This window comes from Oncorhynchus kisutch, linkage group LG16 (genome assembly GCF_002021735.2).
Source record: "Oncorhynchus kisutch isolate 150728-3 linkage group LG16, Okis_V2, whole genome shotgun sequence".
Taxonomy (NCBI): Eukaryota; Metazoa; Chordata; class Actinopteri; order Salmoniformes; family Salmonidae; genus Oncorhynchus; species Oncorhynchus kisutch.
Window position 1 is genome coordinate 5,787,971 of NC_034189.2, and position 24,235 is coordinate 5,812,205.

Here is a 24,235-nt window from a genome sequence, read left to right on the forward strand (position 1 = left end):
CTGTAGCACGAAGACAACTGTGTTAACAGTGGGCTTATGTGACCATTACATCGGTGTATGCTAGCTAACACACTTATTTACAGTAATCATATACCAAAGCACATCCCAGAGAGCCCCTCAATCCCTAACAGGTACCATATACCCACACATGTATATATCAGTAACGTACAGCAAACTTGTACACATTGTAAAATAGAAAACAGTATTCAGAGGGTGACCTACTCATTGCATCACATTTTCATACTGGGGAGACCTGACGCTCGCGATCTGCCCCTATCTGCAAGCGGGGCCAATCACAACACACCTATTGTCATCAGAGTTGAACTAACCAATAAGAATGCTTGAACATTAAATACACATTTCTTTCGAGGCAAGTGGAAACATAACCAACCCTGTTACACAGGTGAGAAACCAACATGTTCAGTTGAAATATCAGGATTTGGGGATTTAAATATTCCCTTAAACGCATGTTTCTAAATAAATAAAAACCGTAATTTAGACATGTCTATCTTGTGGGATTCTGTATTTTACATTATAGCCATTGCCATATATATGATTAAATATTATCTGATGTTGGCTGTGTGAAGTATCTTAGACATGTCTATCTTGTGGGATTCTGTATTTTACATTATAGCCATTACCATATATATATGATTAAATATTATCCGATGTTGGCTGTGTGAAGTATCTTAGACATGTCAATCTTCACATCGAAATCGTTGCACTGAGTTGTAGACACAAAATATAAGCCATTACAGGCTGTTGCTGAGTGATGGTGTGTGTGAGATTTAGTGATTGGCTCCCGGCCTGTAAAATAGCACGTGGTTAAACACCACTCCCTAATGCACTGGGTGTTGACCAATCATATCGAGTGGTTCCCATGACGAGTTATGCGAAATTCTTCAGCAGAGAGGGAAGGGCTGGTCGACTGCATTATACCAAGGATACAGACAGGAGAGGAAACTATAAGACAGTGTGTTTGCTGCAGCTCAGCGGTTTCACGTCAATGTATCCTGTCACGCTGATATGTTGACATGATCCTATAGTTCTACATGACTTCTGTCTTTAACCGGACAATATGAGGATTTATTCGGTCTGCATGTTATGTTCATTAATTATATCATCAACCGCAAGTGACACAGGCGGTAAGTACGTTTTCTAGCTGGTGATAATGTGGGTTTTGCAGTTGTAACGTTACTTTGTAAAACACAGGATCTGTAGAGTGGAACCGGGTTGGGTCAAACAACGAATACCAAGTCGTATAGCGGCAGAGTAAGATACCAGGTAGAGAGTGAGACATTTACTTACGTTTTTCTCTCACCACGTTTATTCTGGAAAATGTCTGTCCTCACTCTGGTAGTGTTAGTAATTGGATATGTAGACGGACGAGTCGGTCAAGGATCGATTCAGACAAGGTGGTAAATTGTATGACAAGCTACAGTTTATTCAGAGTGAAGATATCTAGAACAGCGTAATTACGGCTCTCCCGCTGGTTCGTACGGAAGCGCAGACGAAGAAGAGACCGATACAATCAGTACACCACTTATATATAGAACAGAAAGTAGGTTGATTCTGGAAGATCGGATCTTTGGATTGGTTCAGCTGGGGTGTAGTCTGTAGTCTTCCGCCATTGGCTCAGTTGTCTGTCCGTCATCGTAGAATCCTCTTCGGGTATTCAACGTTCAGCTACAACGGAGATCATGTGTGTGTGCGCTGGTTTTGGCCATTAGTGTAATGCGGGAGCTATCCTGTAGGGGACCCCACAGGCTCAACTCTGAGTTGTAGCCCCCCCCCCTTAACAATAGTCTGGTCACCTACATAAGAAATAGCATTTCTCTACAAAACCCTCTCTTCACGTCTCACCAGAGACGTGACACAACCTAACTGGATCCAGACACAAAGAGAAACTTCTCCCAAGGGGACTATGAAATAAGGCACGGTATTAAACAAAAATAGATATAGTATTACCATCATGTTCTCCATTCAATCCCACTATGTACTAAGTTGGCTACCAGCCACCCAGGAACTTACAACCCTCATTTAACAGAGCGGAGAACAACAGCTCAAAATAAAAGTAAAATGCTTGTCTATATAAGGCAACTTTTTCCCGCAGGAAAAAGTTGTGATTCCCTCTCTTCACATCTCCAAAGAGATGTGACTTAAACTTGGCAAGTCAGGCGGAATGATCCACTTGCATAACACATACATACATCCCCATAAGGCAACAGCAGATATAATGTAAACCTAAATAGGCACTCTCCTCCTCATCCTCGAATTCATGTAGGTCTTTATCCAGCAGAGGAAACATCTGGGAAGGGGAGGAAGGGTCAATGGCTCTAGAGATAACCCTAGTGGCAAGGGAACGGATGCATGGAATGCAACAGCATCCACAGAGAACTAAAATGTCAGCGAACACCGAAATGGATACCAAAATGGAGGACACCAGGGTTTTATATTTACCAAACGCACTCATCCAGGAGTCCCACATCGAGGTATCCATCCCAGAATGAGATTTCATTTTACCATTAAGCGTCCGCAGACCTTCTAGGGCTATGGTCAAGCTACCATCCGAGGCTGTGTTATTAGGGATGAAAGTACAACACTGGTCACCAAACATAGTACAAGCTCCACCTTTCTCCGCCAGTAGCATATCTACTGCAATGCGATTCTGGAATGTCATAAGAGAAGTTGCAGCCAGGCTCTCATGCTCCATACCGTTATCACGCACCTGGCTCCTGTTATCTAACAACAAAAAAACGCTTGTTCTCGCAACCCCACGCTCTGAATGTGCCCTCCCTTCTGTATTTTTCCAGCATGAGAAAGTCCCCTGGCCCTGACACTTTTAACAATGTTTCAAGTCAGCTATGTTGCATAACACTTGCATACATCAACACAAGCCAACAGCAGATAATATTCAATCATATATATGGTAATGGCTATAATGTAAAACACAGGAACCAATAATCCCTCTTTTTCACACCCCCCAGGGTGTGAACAAAAATTCAGCAATGAATCATATAACAGTCACAGAGTTTAAAATACCTTCATGTCAAAAGAGAACAGCTCATTCAAAAACAGAACATTAAAAGAAAAATTTGTGTGAAATTTAAGTCCCCCTTTTGACACCCACAAGGGTGTCACTTAGCAAAAACAGGATAACACTTTATTGTTTATTGACATGTAAGATACCGGATAAAACTTTGGTCATGGAAAACAGAGTAAAACAAAGCAAAGCATTATTATAAACCATCTGGTCCTCTCAGCTACTCCTATCCTGCACCAGTTGGGCTTCATGCCACCCAGGGACTCAAAACCTTCACAACAGGGAGAACAAACATACTGGAAAGAAAACCCATCATAAAGATGTATAACAAGGAACTGTGGTGGTGTAAGATTTATTCTACTACCTCGCCCACAGCATACCATGGGTCATCCTCAGTCAGTCTCATCCTCCCCTGAAAGCATGCTTCAGTATCAGCATCTCCAACTGGAGCATCAAGCAAAGGCATCATCATGCCTGAAGCCTTCACCACATCTGTAACAGACTTCTTGAAACACGGTATGATGCAAGCAGCACAACACATCAATAACAAAAATAAGGGTCAGAAATCCAGTAACCACCATTCTAGTGTACTTACCAAAATCTGGCTCCCACTCAAGAGAACAGGCCAGACTCCTCCACCCCCGCCATGGTCCTCATCTCAGCAGATAGTGCATCAAGCCCACTAAGGGCCTTAGATATACTACCATCTGGACTGGTGTTATTAGGAATATACGTGCAACATTGTTCACCGAACATCTTGCATACGCCCCCCTGACTGGCAAGAAGCATATCCAAAGCAAGTCTATTCTGTCTGGCAACCCTAGATGTGGCCTCAAACTGTTCAGACATACCAGTGAGTGCATCACGGGGGTAATTAACAAAACGCTGTTGATCATAGTAGATGTAATGAATCCATGCAGTCTGTCTTGCATCCACTGTGGCTGGACCTATAATCCATCATTCCTGCCCAAGGCCTGAAGCTCATGAGGAACCCCCACCGGCACTCCCAACAGGTTAGTGTGTATGTCAACTACATCCTCTGTCCATGGAGCACTACTTCTATGTCTCCCATGGGATGGAATGTTTTCAGGTCCCCTGGATACAGAACCCAACAACTGTTCAGCAGTAACATCAACAATGGTCAGTGGAATTATCAAACTGGTCAGAGCACACGTACCTTGCCAGTCTCCTCTAAGAATGAGTCTCAGCACTCTTTTGGGTCCACAGATCCACCACACATCAGCCAGACCACTAGTTTGGTTTAGGCCTGTAACTGGCCAAGTGGAATTAATGGTTATGTTACTACTGCAATCAGCTTCAGGCAATCTCCCATAATCAATGCCATTACCTGTACCCGTGATGCAACTGTAATTGCCCCCATATGCCTCAACACCCCAAGGGGCCCGATGAGGAGGTACTGTAGGAAACACAAGGCTCAGAGGAACAGAGAGTTGAATTGGCCTCAACCAGGTAAAAACCTCTCAGAATACACAACCACCCCTCCTTTTCTCCTATAGCAAATGGGTGTGTGGCCAGAAGAGGTCTATCATGACCAATGTTTCATGTAACTCATGCAGTCCTTTCTTTTCAGGGTCTTAACTGTATACCTCATATAAGAAAGCCACAAATTGTCCCTACCAATAACACCAGTCTCAGTGCCTAATTGATCAATAGCTGAATAGTCTAACATTAATTACCTGAATGGGATTTTTAACACAGTGGTGGCAGGTTCGGTCCAGGGGTGGTAGAGGAGTGTGTCTGGCCCTGGTTCATCTGGGACCTCTGGTTTTGGCAGCACCTTAATAGAAAACACACCCATCGTGTCTGTCCCGGTCCTTTGTAGTCCGAGGGTGTAAGTGCCTGCATCAGAGAGCTTAATAGTTTTGATGGTTAGCAAGATTTCATCACCTTTACAAAGTTCAACAGTGCTCCCAGGTTTTCCCATATCATGAAAAACCTATCCACCTTTGTGGGATCCCCTATGCTATAAGGATACCCTCTCTTCCAATCCCAGAACTGTCCCAAGTCGGTTATCCTGTAATCCCCATACGGACACCCTCCCAATTTAATATAATTTCATTTATAATTTTCGTCCACTTGTTCTGTAGACATACATTCAGCATTCCACGGGTCAGAACCTGGAATCCGCTGGTACATCACCATCTATTTCCATCGATTTCTCCAGAGTCCTGGAAATAAGGCCTCATAGACAACAGCCCCATAAAACTAAAACAGTCACACAGGTGAATGTAGCCCACAATACAGTGATCATAATATTTTCCCCATTTTCTAAACATATTATCAAACCCAATTAATCAGAAGTATCCACCCCAGTGTTTTCTGTCAACCCGTGATCCAGGGTGGTCAAACCAGCTGAGGCTTCAGGTACTGATTCATCCGGAGCTGTGTTATTTGGGATGTCACCCACGATAAGCGCCCCTTTAATTTTTCACATGTCCAATTCTCCCTTTTGTCTCCACTCAGTGACTGCTATCTAGACACTCCGTTATCCTTGCTCGTCCTGGCTCCCTTCTAAAACTTCTCCTCTCTGCTCTCCAACCGTCAAGGTCTCTGCAGTGCGGGGGAGGGCTCATCTGTCTGCCTTTTCCCATGTTTCCACATTTTAACTAAATGTCCCACTGTTTGGCTTTATCTAAACTCATGGATTTTTATTTTTAGAAAAACATGTCTATGGTGGCAATTACTAAAGTCTTTATATAGGTTAAGTAAACTCCACTATAATTAAGTTACCTTAAAAAATTAAATTTCAAAAAAAAATAATTTATTTTTTATTTTTATAAAACAGTATTACCCATGACCACAAATGTATTATTCAAATGGCACCCCCTTGTGGCTGATCAGACCACCCGAGAGAGCCATGAAATCCGGTCACGGGTTACACCATCCCCCCACATTCGTGTTCCATACCATATTAGACATATTAAAGAACCCTTTATCCTTAAAATAAAATAAAAATCACTTGTGTAATTAAAACTCATAAAATAAAAACTCATAAAGGTTCCATATGTGAGCGTGCCTCTTTAAAATATCATGTCTCTGGGAACATGGAAATCCCCTTAACCCAAACATTTACTACAAAAACAAAACCTAATAATTATCATAATCCCCTCAAACTCAAATAATTTGTCTCGATGTTTCATGTCTTATTCGTGTTTCTCCAAATTTTCTCCCAAAAATACTTCTTAAATACCCAGCCATTAGACAGACACACACAACTGTGATAAATGTGCACTGTCCCTTTAACATAAAAACCTCAGCCTGCAATCCACTCTGCGGGCCTTTCATTGTTCTCCATAATGAAAACAGATTCTAATGTTAGTATACCTTGACCTCCTGTTTAATTTCAATGATGTTATCTGAACAATCAAACCAAAATCAATACCCGGGAAGTACTTGTGTAAATGAATTAAAATAACTAAATAATTTGGTTAGAACACCACTCCCGTCTTACATCGACCACACCCTTCGCCCCGTACCTAGTGTACAGCTTATCTATTACTCAGTGGCTCAATTAATGTTTAACGTAAGTATGTTCAGATGTTGATTATGTAATTCTACAACATTAGTATAGTTCAAACCTCATAATATAAATCCGCAAAAAGAATTTTGCGTTGATAGAGTTTAACACTCATTCCAACAGTCATGCACCCCCCTCAATATTCTATGATATAACTCTCATCAGCAAGCCTGCGACTTTTTCAACATTCTCACCGGTTCCAGCTCCAACTGAAACACCTCATGTACCACACTCGCTTTGTCCCCGACCTCATTCATATCGATATTAGTCCCCGACTGAATATCAAGCGTGTTTCATGCACAGGATTTGATTCTTGCAAATCTTCATTTACGCCAGTAAGCAGACCAGTGGGAGACGCAATGGCCCCGCCTTCTGTTCATTCTCTGTTTGGTCCCTTGGTTCTTAAATACATGGCTTTTATTTCTTTCAACTTCCTTGTCTCTGGCCTCCTGCTACGTCCCTCTCAACTCACATTCCATTGTTTTCAGCTGGGCCCCTGTTGGCGGCCACCCCCCTAGATAACCTGCTTGTGTCCATCTTAACTTCAATCCCTCCCAAACTTTCTTTATAGGCGTCCATCGTTCCTTTCCCCCTGATCTATATTCAATTTTTTGTTCTAGGAACTCATTAAACCTCAGCTTTGGAGTATTGGGAGTCGCCATTGTGAATTTGCTTTAAACGTAATTTAATTTAATTCAATCGGAATTTAATCGTAGTTTTAATCGAAATTCTCTCCTTCTATCTGAATATAGTTAGCATATACTTCGCCCGACGTTGATTAGTACCCACGATGTATTCGAAGAGACACTATTGCTCGTGCTCTGCCTTATCTCAGAGCTTCTCCTTCGTATATTCAGGTTGAGAAAAACCGCATGGGTTTGTATAGCATTATGGAGCGCACAACCAAGGGATCTATTCGACTATTTAGTCTCAATATTTAAATATTATATTCAGATATTATTTCAATTATACATCAGTCATTTCATTCCTGATTATACATTTATACATGTACCTATTAACATAGGTACATAGGTACAATATAGAAGTTTCGGATTTATCCAATATCCCTTATTATAATTCTCTCTCTCTCCCTCTATCTAACCACCAACAACCTTAATGGAAACAATTACAACCACATTGCATTTTAACATAACATAACATAAACAGTTACAAATAGACAAAACAAGACAAAACAGCACGTTACATCTCTGACCCCTGAAAGCCGATCCTTATCAGTGAATTTCTATCAGACTGAGCCGTACCGGACCACAGGATAAAATTACAATTTATCCCCCTCGGCGCCAGATTTGAAGAATAGTAATTAGCTATCCCCTACTGATCTCTATTCCTGATCCCTATCGAGCTGACCCCTATCAGAATTATTACACATGTCCGACCCCTATCGGTGAATCTCTATCAGACTGAGCCGTACCGGGTCACGGGATAAAATTACAATTTATCCCCTCGGTGCCAGATTTGAAGAATAGTAATTAGCTATCCCCTACTGATCTCTATTCCCGACCCCTATCGGAACTATCACACATGTCCGACCCCTATCGGTGAATCTCTATCAGACTGAGCCGTACCGGGCCACAGGATAAAATTACAATTTATCCCCCTCGGCGCCAGATTTGAAGAATAGTAATTAGCTATCCCCTACTGATCTCTATTCCCGACCCCTATCGGAACTATCACACATGTCCGACCCCTATCGGTGAATCTCTATCAGACTGAGCCGTACCGGGTCACGGGATAAAATTACAATTTATCCCCCTCGGCGCCAGATTTGAAGAATAGTAATTAGCTATCCCCTACTGATCTCTATTCCCGACCCCTATCGGAACTATCAAAGACAAAACAGTGATCACTCATCATTGAAAGCTAGCAGACTGTGCTGACCGGACTGATATCTCATCAATGATTTAAATCACACCGGCCGTCGCCGGTTCGTTACTACATATGTTCACATACACTGTTATTTCGACTCGTCAGCAAATTATAAATTTACACAAGAATTCATACTTACTCGGAAAAACTGATAAAAATTTGGACAGACTATTCGACAATATGCAAAGTTTGATTTAACAGGCTTTTGCTTACCTTATTTTTTATGGTGCACCTTGAAATCAGTTTTCCGAGTTGAGCAGAATTGTTGCCCTCCCCCGAAAGTCTTCACCCGTCTTTCTTATTTATTTAATGAATCGTCCTTTCCCCAACTCGCCTTCTCCACACCCAAATCAACTCACTTCGACTGGATCGTTAGTAAACTATACTCTGCTACCATTTCTGTTAGTAATTGGATATGTAGACGGACGAGTCGGTCAAGGATCGATTCAGACAAGGTGGTAAATTGTATGACAAGCTACAGTTTATTCAGAGTGAAGATATCTAGAACAGCGTAATTACGGCTCTCCCGCTGGTTCGTACGGAAGCGCAGACGAAGAAGAGGCCGTTACAATCAGTACACCACTATTATATAGAAAAGAAAGTAGGTTGATTCTGGAAGATCGGATCTTTGGATTGGTTCAGCTGGGGTGTAGTCTGTAGTCTTCCGCCATTGGCTCAGTAGTCTGTCCGTCATCGTAGAATCCTCTTCGGGCATTCAACGTTCAGCTACAACGGAGATCATGTGTGTGTGCGCTGGTTTTGGCCATTAGTGTAATGCGGGAGCTATCCTGTAGGGGACCCCACAGGCTCAACTCTGAGTTGTAGCCCCCCCTTAACAATAGTTTGGTCACCTACATAAGAATTAGCATTTCTCTACACTAGTCACCTTTAGGCGAAATTCACCGCGTTGAATCCAAGATGGGTGACCAACGTGATTCCTGTAGATCCGATGAGAAAAGTTGAGGGGGGGGGGGGCTGTTTTGGATCACTACTGTCTGTACCCAAGACTGGTGAACAGTACTGTCTGTACCCAAGACTGGTGAACAGTACTGTCTGTACCCAAGACTGGTGAGCAGAACTGTCTGTACCCAAGACTGGTGAACAGTACTGTCTGTACCCAAGACTGGTGAACAGTACTGTCTGTACCCAAGGCTCAGCCAATCGGTCACATAACAAGAATGCAGCAAGCGATTGAAGAGAGAAGAGACAACCGATTGGCTATTTACAGAATAAGTGTTGGCTCAGGAAAGACAGTTCACCATTTACAGCGTCCCTGAACGATAACGAATAGGGAGGTGAGAAGCCTGACCACATATGGAAGGCCAAGAGGTTCAAATTGTCTTCCCCAGAACATGTCTTAACACTTGTAATTATCATTTTCACTTCATTTTTTCAAGTGTCAAATGTCATTTTTTTGTACAGTGATTTTTTCCCTCCCCCACGTGTCCAGTGTGTTTTTACAGGAGATTTGAACACGTGTTATGGGCATTTTACACACGTTCATTACACCTGTCCAGCCTATTGGGGAAGGAATGGCGTTTTTGTCGTTTTTGTCGTTGTTTTTATTTGGTACCTTTTTAAAACAATGTTTTAAACATTTATGTATTGACAAAAGCGCACAGCTTCATAATTCATCGAGGTAATTTTGGTATCCATCATTTTTATTTAACCAGGTAGGCTAGTAGAGAACACCTTTATTTAACCAGGTAGGCTAGTAGAGAACACCTTTATTTAACCAGGTAGGCTAGTAGAGAACACCTTTATTTAACCAGGTAGGCTAGTAGAGAACACCTTTATTTAACCAGGTAGGCTAGTTGAGAACACCTTTATTTAACCAGGTAGGCTAGTTGAGAACATCTTTATTTGACAATACATTTCACATGCTGTTGTGCAAATGGAATAGACAACAGGTGGAAATTATAGGCAATTAGCAAGACACCCCCAATAAAGGAGTGGTTCTGCAGGTGGGGACCACAGACCACTTCTCAGTTCCTATGCTTCCTGGCTGATGTTTTGGTCACTTTTGAATGCTGGCGGTGCTTTCACTCTAGTGGTAGCATGAGACGGAGTCTACAACCCACACAAGTGGCTCAGGTAGTGCAGCTCATCCAGGATGGCACATCAATGAAAGCTGTGGCAAGAAGGTTTGCTGTGTCTGTCAGCGTAGTGTCCAGAGCATGGAGGCGCTACCAGGAGACAGGCCAGTACATCAGGAGATGTGGAGGAGGCCGTAGGAGGGCAACAACCCAGCAGCAGGACCACTACCTCCGCCTTTGTGCAAGGGGGAGCAGGAGGAGCACTGCCAGAGCCCTGCAAAATGACAAATGTGTCTGTTTCTGACCATTTGAGCAGACTCCATGAGGGTGGTATGAGGGCCCGCCTTACAGCCCAACACCGTGCAGGACGTTTGAAATTTGCCAGAGAACACCAAGATTGGCAAATCACCACTGGCGCCCTGTGCTCTTCACAGATGAAAGCAGGTTCACACTGAGCACATGTGACAGAGTCTGGAGACGCCGTGGAGAACGTTCTGCTGCCTGCAACATCCTCCAGCATGACCGGTTTGGCGGTGGGTCAGTCATGGTGTGGGGTGGCATTTCTTTGCGGGGCCGCACAGCCCTCCATGTGCTTGCCAGAGGTAGCCTGACTGCCATTAGGTACCGAGATGAGATCACATGGAGTGAAAACAGTCAGTCAGAATAACGTACTTAATATTTACCCAGAAATGATTTGATCTTCAGATTGGACCTTTTAAAAGTGTCTCCTGAGGTCGCCTAGCATCATGTGAAAGCTCTCACTAAAGAGAGATCAGCTGTCTGTGGAAACGCAGCCTTTTTCATATCTGATTGATTCAAACACGGCAGCGGCGGCAGGGTAGCCTAGTGGTTAGAGTGTTGGACTAGTAACCGAAAGGTTGCGAGTTCAAACCCCTGAGCTGACAAGGTACAAATCTGTTGTTCTGCCCCTGAACAGGCAGTTAACCCACTGTTCCCAGGCCGTCATTGAAAATAAGAATTTGTTCTTAACTGACTTGCCTAGTTAAATAAAGGTAAAATAAACTAAATTACCTAGTTGTACACGTGGTAGTAGTTAAATAAAGGTAAAATAAAAATAAATAAAAACACCTCCGATCAACTCATCAATAAACAGATTGTTCTAACTGATCCCTACTATTTAGTGAGACGCTTTATTGAATTGTGTATGTGAGTAAAGTTCACATTTGTAGGACTGATGTTAGTCAATGTTCATAGACCATTTCATGTTTCAAATGACCTTAGCTGTTGTGGGAGTCACTATCCACCTGCTCAACATTCAGTAGGCATATGTCTTGCTTTGTCTCAAAGTATATCGAACTGCTTTGCTTTATCTTGGCCAGGTCGCAATTGTAAATGAGAACTTGTTCTCAACTTGCCTACCTGGTTAAATAAAGGTGAAATAAATAAAAAATATGAATCTGTAATCTGTTTTTCTCACGGACAGTTCAACCCATTGTGGCCTTAGTTGGTGATGACGTCATCCTGCCTTGCACCCTGAGAGACACCGTCAGTGCTGTGTATCAGTCAGTAGAGTGGCAGAGACCGGACCTAAAACCAAAAGAGGTCCATCTTTACAGAGATGAGAAGGACGATCTTGTGCTCCAGAATCCAGTCTTCAGGGGAAGGACGTCACTGTTTAAAGAAGAACTAGAGAACGGCAACACTAGTTTAAAGTTGACCAGAGTGAAACTCTCTGATGTTGGTAACTACACCTGTTACATTCCACTGCTGAACCACCAGAAAACCATAATTCAACTCCTTGTTGGTGAGTCAACACACCTGCTGACCACCCAAACCCCCTTAAGAGACAGATCTCATGAAATCAGGGGTGAGTTCAATGTGAAGTCCATTGCATGATGAGTATTAGTTCCATACTGTAGATTGGTTAGACTACATACTTACCTTAACCCAAGTCCATGTACAATGCTGTGATCAATTGTTAGTTCCTCTTTTAATTTAAAGGTCCAAGAATATCAACAAACCCTTGTGTTATATTTAAGCAATAAGGCCTGAGGGGGTGTGGTATATGGCCGATATCACGGCTATGGCCTGTCCTTATGCACGATACAGCCATTATCCGGGGTATATCGGCCATATACTACTAACCCTGAGTTGCCTTATTGCTATTGTAAACTGGTTACCAAGGTAACAGGACAGTTCAGCCCTGAATGCTGATTGGCTGAAAGCTGTGGTATATGGTCTGATATCACAAACATTATAAACTAGGTGGTTTGAGCCCTGAATGCTGATTTGGCTGAAAGCCGTGGTATATCTGTGTACCTGTATAGGTGCTGTGTCCAGACCAGTTATCATCATTGAGGGAATGGAAGGCGATGAGGTGGTCCTGCGGTGTGAGGCTGAAGGCTGCTACCCAGAGCCTGTCATGGAGTGGTGTGACGCTCAGGGACGTGTCCTCCCTGCTGCTGGACCTACAGAGACGTCCAGAGACCGTGAAGGCTGCTACACTGTGACAAGCCATGTCATCGTCCCGAAGTCTGACAACAACACCTTCACCTGTCGCGTTCAACAGTTGGAGATCAAACACATGAAGGAGAGACAGGTTCATGTTCCAGGTGAGAGTTTTGGATATTTGAATGAAGGCACTATCTGTAAAGTAAATCCTGTTTAAAAGTCATTTAATGTGTAATAAGCATTAGGTATTGTAATAATTCTACTTCCTGTGTTTCAGATCAAATGTTTCCTAAGACCTGCTGGCTGACAGTTCTTGTCACAGTTCTTGTAGCAGTTCTTGTTGAAGCTGTAGCTGGAGGTCTCTACCTGTTGATGAAAAAATGGATATTGACCTTCAGAAAGGTAAGTCACACTTCCTGGTGTGGTAGTGTTATGGGGTGGAGTTACTTCCTGGTGTGGTAGTGTTCTGTGGTGGAGTTACTTCCTGGTGTGGTAGTGTTACTTCCTGGTGTGGTAGTGTTACTTCCTGGTGTGGTAGTGTTACTTCCTGGTGTGGTAGTGTTACTTCCTGGTGTGGTAGTGTTATGTGGTGGAGCTACTACTTTAACGCCTGAAGGTACCATGTTCATCTGTACAAACAATAGGACACACACAATATAAACACCATTGGACCACGCAGCCGTCATACCGCTCACGAAGGAGACGCGTTCTGTCTCCTAGAGATGAACGTACTTTGGTGCGAAAAGTGCAAATCATGAGTACAACCACCACTGTAGCTGGAATGAATGAATACAACCACCACTGTAGCTGGAATGAATGAATACAACCGCCACTGTAGCTGGAATGAATGAATACAACCGCCACTGTAGCTGGAATGAATGAATGAGTACAACCGCCACTGTAGCTGGAATGAATGAATGAGTACAACCGCCACTGTAGCTGGAATGAATGAATGAGTACAACCGCCACTGTAGCTGGAATGAATGAATGAGTACAACCGCCACTAGCTGGAATGAATGAATGAGTACAACCGCCACTGTAGCTGGAATGAATGAATGAGTACAACCGCCACTGTAGCTGGAATGAATGAATGAGTACAACCGCCACTGTAGCTGGAATGAATGAATGAGTACAACCGCCACTGTAGCTGGAATGAATGAATGAGTACAACCGCCACTGCAGCTGGAATGAATGAATGAGTACAACCGCCACTGTAGCTGGAATGAATGAATGAGTACAACCGCCACTGTAGCTGGAATGAATGAATGAGTACAACCGCCACTAGCTGGAATGAATGAATGAATACAACCGCCACTAGCTGTAATGAATGAATGAGTACAACCACCACTGTAGCTGGAATGAATGAATGAATACAACCACCACTGTAGCTGGAATGAATGAATGAATGAATACAACCACCACTGTAGCTGGAATGAATGAATGAGTACAACCGCCACTGTAGCTGGAATGAATGAATGAGTACAACCGCCACTGTAGCTGGAATGAATGAATGAATGAATGAATACAACCGCCACTGTAGCTGGAATGAATGAATGAATGAATGAGTACAACCGCCACTGTAGCTGGAATGAATGAATGAGTACAACCGCCACTGTAGCTGGAATGAATGAATGAGTACAACCGCCACTAGCTGGAATGAATGAATGAGTACAACCACCACTGTAGCTGGAATGAATGAATGAATGAATACAACCACCACTGTAGCTGGAATGAATGAATGAATACAACCACCACTGTAGCTGGAATGAATGAATGAATACAACCACCACTGTAGCTGGAATGAATGAGTACAACCACCACTGTAGCTGGAATGAATGAGTACAACCACCACTGTAGCTGGAATGAATGAGTACAACCACCACTGTAGCTGTAATGAATGAGTACAACCACCACTGTAGCTGGAATGAATGAGTACAACCACCACTAGCTGGAATGAATGAGTACAACCACCACTGTAGCTGTAATGAATGAGGACAGGTGGCTGTTAGTTGACTGTTCATGTGAGGTTCTATTAGACAGTTCTGTTCTAATCCTGTCTCCCATCCCGTTTAAACAGGAGGCGCGGACGTCATTAATGAAGAACAAGGAGACGACGAAGAATGAGGAAGATGAGGCCAGTGTTCTCAGTCTGTCATCGGTTTAAATGTGAAATGATCTATAATAATAGTATTATGTGCCATTTAACAGACATGTTTGGATGGTCCCAGGAATCAAACCCACTATCCTGGAGTTACAAGGACCTTAACTATGACTACATTTCGTTGTATCCAATTGTTAGTATTTACTATCTTGTCTCATCGCTACATCTCCCGTAAAGCCATGCATCCTCCGAAACACAACCCAACCGCACTGCTTCTTAACACAGCGCCATCCAACCCGGAAGCCAGCTGCACCAATGTGTCGGAGGAAACACCGTGCACCTGGCGACCTGGACAGCGCGCACTGCGCCCGGCCCACCACAGAGTCGCCAGTGCGCGATGAGACGATGAGGGACAATGCACAGGGACAATGCACAATCATATAGTGAAAGGACCAGCTATTGCATACAGAAGCAATCATTGCCTGGCTGAGTTGGTGAGAGACTTCTGTATTGTCGCGGCAGAGGTCACACGTAGGGAGTTGCAGAAGGGACAGTCTTATCAGGCTCTTCTCAGGTACTAAGATTTGTCTCTGGGGTCATAATGACCTTTAACTGTGCCAGTAATCTGGAGGCTGAGTTGGTGAGGGTTACAGTGTTTCTCAATCTTGCTCCTGGAGACCTAAAGGGGTACATCGTTTTGTTTTGGGAATCAATGGAATGGTATCATACACACATGGAAACCACATGTTTGACTCCGTTCCAGTGATTCCGTTCCAGCCATTACAATGAGCCTGTCCTCCTATATCTCCTCCCACCAGCGCCCACTGACTGGGTTAGAGAGTAATGATTGTTAACCTCTCGGAGGGGACCATCACAGGAGACGTGAGGGCGACGGGTCTGTAGCGTTTGAGTTCCCATGAAAAGATGGGGGAAACACTCTCTAGACTCTAGAGTTTTCCTCGTCACTGCAACGGATTTCCGAAGATGTCGTTTTGAAAATCAACAGGTGGGGGGACTCTGATAGAGGTGCTGGTTTAGATTCAGTGTCTTCGGAAGGTATTCACACCCCTTCCCCTTTTCCACATTCTGTTACTTTACACTCATTCTAAAAATGGATTAAATAAAATCGTCATCAATCTAGACACAATACCCCATAATGACATCACATTACCCCATAATGACATCACAATACCCCATAATGACATCACAATACCCCATAATGACATCACAATACCCCATAATGACATCACATTACCCCATAATGACATCACAATACCCCATAATGACATCACATTACCCCATAATGACATCACATTACCCCATAATGACAAAAACAGGTATTTAGAATCTTTAATTGTATTTATTTGAAGGTGTCATGTGTTTATTGTATTGTGGTGCTGTACAGGGCTCACCTGGAAAAGAGACCTTTGTCTCTTTGACTCAAAATAAAGGTGAAATGAAATGTGAAATGAAATGTTCCTTTTGGTGCAATGATTTGTATGAATTATTATTTTTTAATTCTCTGATGGTATTCCTCCGTGCAAGAACAGTTTAGAGAGGAGAGAAGAGCGCCACATTCTGGTCCACACATTTTCTTTCTGTGTGTAAATGTCTCAATGCACATCATATAGTGAAAGGACCAGCTATTTCAGGCCATGTTTGTTGTTGCAGGCCATCTAATAATTTGGTAAAAATGTATTATTTCAACTCACATTTCACCATCTGACATAATGGTAGTCAACGCTTTAGAGTTTGTATGAACTATTTTGTCATATTTTATTCCATTTCTAAACCATACTGAACGAACAGCCGTTTGGGAGCCGAGTGAACGTCTCTTTTTAGGTGAACCGAGACAAATGATCCGGCTCACAGAAGACTGAATGACCATCACTACACAACAGAGAGAACAGGACAATGACCATATTTTATCATATAAATGAAAACATTCATTTTAGAATGAATAATAACTAGTCATTATTTATGTATTAATAATACCAATCAGGAAGTGGCCAGTGGGGTAAATGCAGATGGACCAACCCCAGGCTTCTGGACCTTTTAATAATATACCAATCAGGAAGTGAGACCAACCCCAGGCTTCTGGACCTTTTAATAATATAATACCAATCCGGAAGTGAGACCAACCCCAGGCTTCAGGACCTTTTAATAATATAATACCAATCAGGAAGTGAGACCAACGCCAGGCTTCAGGACCTTTTCTAGCCACTATGCTGCATCAGTTGTTCTACAGATTATCATGGTTATTGTTCATAGAACATCTGATAGTGAATGTTATGTTACACTATAGATGGTCTGTATGGTCCACTATGTTACACTATAGATGGGCTGTATGGTCCACTGTGTTACACTATAGATGGGCTGTATGGTCCACTATGTTACAATAATACACTATAGATGGGCTGTATGGTCCACTATGTTACACTATAGATGGGCTGTATGGTCCACTATGTTACACTATAGATGGGCTGTATAGTCCACTATGTTACAATAATACACTATAGATGGGCTGTATGGTCCACTATGTTACACTATAGATGGGCTGTATGGTCCACTATGTTACACTATAGATGGGCTGTATGGTCCACTATGTTACACTATAGATGGGCTGTATGGTCCACTATGTTACACTATAGATGGGCTGTATGGTCCACTATGTTACAATAATACACTATAGATGGGCTGTATGGTCCACTATGTTACACTATAGATGGGCTGTATGGTCCACTATGTTACACTATAGATGGGCTGTATGGTCCACTATGTTACACTATAGATGGGCTGTATGGTCCACTGTGTTACACTATAGATGGGCTGTATGGTCCACTATGTTACACTACAGATGGGCTGTATGGTCCACTATGTTACACTATAGATGGGCTGTATGGTCCACTATGTTACACTATAGATGGGCTGTATGGTCCACTATGTTACACTATAGATGGGCTGTATGGTCCACTATGTTACACTATAGATGGGCTGTATGGTCCACTGTGTTACACTATAGATGGGCTGTATGGTCCACTATGTTACACTATAGATGGGCTGTATGGTCCACTATGTTACACTATAGATGGGCTGTATGGTCCACTATGTTACACTATAGATGGGCTGTATGGTCCACTATGTTACACTATAGATGGGCTGTATGGTCCACTGTGTTACAATAATACACTATAGATGGGCTGTATGGTCCACTGTGTTACACTATAGATGGGCTGTATGGTCCACTATGTTACACTATAGATGGGCTGTATGGTCCACTATGTTACACTATAGATGGGCTGTATGGTCCACTATGTTACAATAATACACTATAGATGGGCTGTATGGTCCACTATGTTACACTATAGATGGGCTGTATGGTCCACTATGTTACACTATAGATGGGCTGTATGGTCCACTGTGTTACACTATAGATGGGCTGTATGGTCCACTATGTTACACTATAGATGGGCTCTATTGTCCACTATGTTACACTATAGATGGGCTGTATGGTCCACTATGTTACACTATAGATGGGCTGTATGGTCCACTATGTTACACTATAGATGGGCTGTATGGTCCACTGTGTTACACTATAGATGGGCTGTATGGTCCACTATGTTACACTATAGATGGGCTGTATGGTCCACTATGTTACAATAATACACTATAGATGGGCTGTATGGTCCACTGTGTTACACTATAGATGGGCTGTATGGTCCACTATGTTACACTATAGATGGGCTGTATGGTCCACTATGTTACACTATAGATGGGCTGTATGGTCCACTATGTTACACTATAGATGGGCTGTATGGTCCACTATGTTACACTATAGATGGGCTGTATGGTCCACTATGTTACACTATAGATGGGCTGTATGGTCCACTATGTTACACTATAGATGGGCTGTATGGTCCACTATGTTACACTATAGATGGGCTGTATGGTCCACTATGTTACACTATAGATGGGCTGTATGGTCCACTATGTTACAATAATACACTATAGATGGGCTGTATGGTCCACTGTGTTACACTATAGATGGGCTGTATGGTCCACTATGTTACAATAATACACTATAGATGGGCTGTATGGTCCACTATGTTACACTATAGATGGGCTGTATGGTCCACTATGTTACACTATAGATGGGCTGTATGGTCCACTATGTTACACTATAGATGGGCTGTATGGTCCACTGTGTTACACTATAGATGGGCTGTATGGTCCACTATGTTACACTATAGATGGGCTCTATTGTCCACTATGTTACACTATAGATGGGCTGTATGGTCCACTATGTTACACTATAGATGGGCTGTATGGTCCACTATGTTACACTATAGATGGGCTGTATGGTCCACTGTGTTACACTATAGATGGGATGTATGGTCCACTATGTTACACTATAGATGGGCTGTATGGTCCACTATGTTACAATAATACACTATAGATGGGCTGTATGGTCCACTGTGTTCCACTATAGATGGGCTGTATGGTCCACTATGTTACACTATAGATGGGCTGTATGGTCCACTATGTTACACTATAGATGGGCTGTATGGTCCACTATGTTACACTATAGATGGGCTGTATGGTCCACTATGTTACAATAATACACTATAGATGGGCTGTATGGTCCACTATGTTACACTATAGATGGGCTGTATGGTCCACTATGTTACACTATAGATGGGCTGTATGGTCCACTATGTTACACTATAGATGGGCTGTATGGTCCACTATGTTACACTATAGATGGGCTGTATGGTCCACTATGTTACACTATAGATGGGCTGTATGGTCCACTATGTTACACTATAGATGGGCTGTATGGTCCACTATGTTACACTATAGATGGGCTGTATGGTCCACTGTGTTACACTATAGATGGGCTGTATGGTCCACTATGTTACACTATAGATGGGCTGTATGGTCCACTATGTTACACTATAGATGGGCTGTATGGTCCACTGTGTTACACTATAGATGGGCTGTATGGTCCACTATGTTACACTATAGATGGGCTGTATGGTCCACTATGTTACAATAATACACTATAGATGGGCTGTATGGTCCACTGTGTTACACTATAGATGGGCTGTATGGTCCACTATGTTACAATAATACACTATAGATGGGCTGTATGGTCCACTATGTTACACTATAGATGGGCTGTATGGTCCACTATGTTACACTATAGATGGGCTGTATGGTCCACTGTGTTACACTATAGATGGGCTGTATGGTCCACTATGTTACACTATAGATGGGCTCTATTGTCCACTATGTTACACTATAGATGGGCTGTATGGTCCACTATGTTACACTATAGATGGGCTGTATGGTCCACTATGTTACACTATAGATGGGCTGTATGGTCCACTGTGTTACACTATAGATGGGCTGTATGGTCCACTATGTTACACTATAGATGGGCTGTATGGTCCACTGTGTTACACTATAGATGGGCTGTATGGTCCACTATGTTACACTATAGATGGGCTGTATAGTCCACTATGTTACAATAATACACTATAGATCGGTGGCCAAACTGGCATAGATTTTCAAAAGGGTTTTTATTGCATTTAAATGGGTTCCAGGGCTTCATTACCGGGTAGGGAGCACCCCACTACCGGACCAAGTCCCTGGAGGGTGACCCTTGTGAAGTTCTGAAAAATGAGTCCCAACTTCTCTGTCATTGCACTCTGTTTGGCTGTGCGCCTGGTGATTGAATTGGTCACCAGGTCTATATTATTTTGAGATACACACTGAGTTGTAGTCAAAAAGAGATACACACTGAGCTGTTGTCTAAACGAGATACACACTGAGCTGTAGTCTAAACGAGATACACACTGAGCTGTAGTCTAAACGAGATACACACTGAGCTGTAGTCTAAACGAGATACACACTGAGCTGTTGTCTAAACGAGATACACACTGAGCTGTTGTCTAAACGAGATACACACTGAGCTGTTGTCTAAACGAGATACACACTGAGCTTTTGTCTAAACGAGATACACACTGAGCTGTTGTCTAAACGAGATACACACTGAGCTGTTGTCTAAACGAGATACACACTGAGCTGTAGTCTAAACGAGATACACACTGAATAGGGACTGTTACTGCATCAATGCCCCCTACAATAGGGACTGTTACTGCATCAACGCCCACTACAATAGGGACTGTTACTGCATCAATGCCCCCTACAATAGGGACTGTTACTGCATCAATACCCCCTACAATAGGGACTGTTACTGCATCAATGCCCCCTACAATAGGGACTGTTACTGCATCAATGCGCCCTACAATAGGGGCTGTTACTGCATCAATGCCCCCTACAACAGGGACTGTTACTGCATCAATGCCCCCTACAATAGGGACTGTTACTGCATCAATGCCCCCTACAATAGGGACTGTTACTGCATCAATGCCAGCTACAATAGGGACTGTTACTGCATCAATGCCAGTAAATATAGTATTCTGAAATTGGGAAGTGGGGTCACTTCTGAGTTTCTTGTAAAAGGTGTTGTCAAGCAGCTGTCTATGACCCTCATTTACATAAACTGTCCTATCCATGAGTACAACTGATCCGCCCTTATCAGCAGGGAGGGTAAGGACCGACTATCGGATTGTTTAATCAAGCAAAGCTTGTTTATCATCCTGAGGTAAATGATGGTAAGAGATGTTCTCCTGTTTGTTCTCCTGTAGATTAACACCAAAGAGATTGTGATTGGCTGGTGGTACTAAATACCTCTTACTTCTAAAAGGAGTCTGAGTACGTGCAGGTGTAACAGATGTATATGTGCTCTCCATGCATTGTGTTTTCTCAAAATAAATCACTTCGGCCAGTGGTCCCAGTTGAGCATTTATTTCTGCTGTTGGTAAATTCGAAACAGCACGTTAGTTGTGCAGGGCTGAACGGTATTGATGGCTGTCGACGGCATTAATCTGTAGCACGAAGACAACTGTGTTAACAGTGGGCTTATGTGACCATTACATCGGTGTATGCTAGCTAACACACTTATTTACAGTAATCATATACCAAAGCACTTCCCAGAGAGCCCCTCAATCCCTAACAGGTACCATATACCCACACATGTATAAACCAGTAACGTACAGCAAACTTGTACACATTGTAAAATAGAAAACAGTATTCAGAGGGTGACCTACCCATTGCATCACATTTACATACTGGGGAGATCTGATGTTCGCGATCTGCCCCTATCTGCAAGCGGGGCCAATCACAACACACCTTATTGTCATCAGAGTTGAACTAACCAATAAGAATGCTTGAACATTAAATACACATTTCTTTCGAGGCAAGTGGAAACATAACCAACCCTGTTACACAGGTGAGAAACCAACATGTTCAGTTGAAATATCATGATTTGGGGATCTTAAGTATTCCCTTAAACGGATGTTTCTAAATAAATAAAAAACGTATCTTAGACATGTCTATCTTGTGGGATTCTGTATTTTACATTATAGCCATTACCATATATATATGATTAAATATTATCTGATGTTGGCTGTGTGAGGTATCTGCATTTGTGCACTTGAGCATCAACATGAGATTAAACAACTGCTTGCTACATCTACTTGCCTGTTTGTGTGTGACAAGAACTGAGTAACATGGTGTGACCTGCATGTTGCAAAACTGTAGATAACAGCCCAGCAGATGCTTTATGTTTGTATGTGACAATATTGAGCACATGGTGTGACTTGCTGTATCTTACAGTTATGATAGTTGTGATAATCACGAGGTTTAACTGAGATGGAAAAATACTGAACAACACAATAGCAGGAACTGAGCAACTGTTCTAACTAGGCTGCGATACCAGGGGCCTGTTGCACAAAACTAGGATAAGGGATTAAGCCAGGATATCTTGGTGATCCTGGCTCAATTGATCCGTAATCCGGTTGCACTAAAGATGGATAGGGGGCAGGAGGATATGTTATGGTATAAATTACCATGGAGATTTATTCTGTGGAGCTAGCCTGCTCCAGACCAGGCTAAATTCCAGGATCTATTTAATCTCATCCCTAATGTCAGTCAGCAGTCACCACAAATGGAAACCAATAGTTATTTCACTGCTCACTATACATTGTTATCACATATAACTAGACCCACTGTTATTATTTAAACGTTTGTGATCATTAATTTCAATGATTTTGGATAAAAAATGATTTTTAGATGATGTTGCTATCATTAGATAATTTACAGTTTCCCATAGACTATATATAAAATGATAGAATATTAGGGCCACAGAGGGGAAAAAAAACACAAGTCATAATATTGTAACCAGTTGTTTTAAAGGAGGACAGTTGTTAAAATGACAGATGTGGGGCATTTCGTGAAATTGTACTTCAGTATGGTTTCATAAAAGACATGCTGATGTGCCAGAATATTAAGTATCACATTGTCATAAGTATCAAAACAATATGTAGCTTTTCTGCAGAAAGAACCAGCCTCATAAATTTATGACTTTATCCTTTTTCTTCAGTGTGGCCCTAGTACTCTGTCATATAAACAAATACACATTCCATATGAATATAAAAACACAATGTGTAACATTATGTTCCTTTATTGAATAAGGACAAAACAAAGCAGGTAAACCATCAGCTCCTTTCGAAACTGAAGTCACAGTGACTCTACAAGATGGAAAGCACAGAATCCAAGCATATTATACAAAATGATACATACACATTCAAAGGTCTGTATATAACACACCCTGCATGTCTGCACACTAAAATAAATGCAGGACAAATCCATACACATCAACTGAACAGACAAATGAATGGATGCAGTAGCCTCCCTGCAGCCTTGTATTACACAGAGTATACCGCACAAACATCATAAGAGGCCAAATTCGTCAAAAAACGAACCCAAAAAAACCATATTTCCTCTGCCACCGCAGGACATATTTAACCAAAATTGAAAGCACACATACTAACTAAAATAATTCAACACATATTGGTCCCTCAGCAGCCGACCACTGTCGTCATCAGGGAAGATTGCCGGATTGTCCCAGTCCATGGCTGGTGGCACTCTGGGGGCCCTCTCCTTCCTCAGGCAGGCCACATTGTGGAGGACAGCACAAGCCACAGTAATATCACATGCCCTAACAGGGCTGACCCTTAATTTGTGAAGGCAGTGAAAGCGTGCCTTCAGGAGGCCAAAGGTCATTTCAACTCTGGCCCTGGTCCTGGCAT

General features: G+C 42.5%; 1 protein-coding gene and 1 long non-coding RNA gene across 3 annotated transcripts in view; one reads left to right on the forward strand and one right to left on the reverse strand.

Moving 5' to 3' along the window:
• LOC116353923 (uncharacterized) overlaps positions 1–15,950 on the reverse strand; it is a 42,531-nt gene extending 26,581 nt beyond the window's left edge. Inside the window, exon 1 of the long non-coding RNA XR_004203328.1 lies at positions 15,624–15,950. This is a non-coding gene — a long non-coding RNA (uncharacterized LOC116353923). The remainder of the gene's footprint in view (positions 1–15,623) is intronic.
• On the forward strand, positions 919–16,482 carry LOC116353921 (butyrophilin subfamily 1 member A1-like). 2 transcript variants are annotated; one of them, XM_031791666.1, is made up of 5 exons: positions 919–1,145; positions 11,949–12,332; positions 12,793–13,077; positions 13,194–13,318; positions 14,994–16,482. In XM_031791666.1, the coding sequence occupies exons 1-5, from the start codon at positions 1,079–1,081 to the stop codon at positions 15,078–15,080; spliced, it is 948 nt and encodes a 315-aa protein (XP_031647526.1). In that variant the 5' UTR covers positions 919–1,078; the 3' UTR covers positions 15,081–16,482. The 2 variants fall into 2 exon arrangements, with proteins under 2 accessions (XP_031647526.1, XP_031647527.1); XM_031791667.1 differs by having other exon boundaries at positions 11,949–12,269.
• The last annotated feature ends 7,753 nt before the right edge of the window (positions 16,483–24,235 follow it).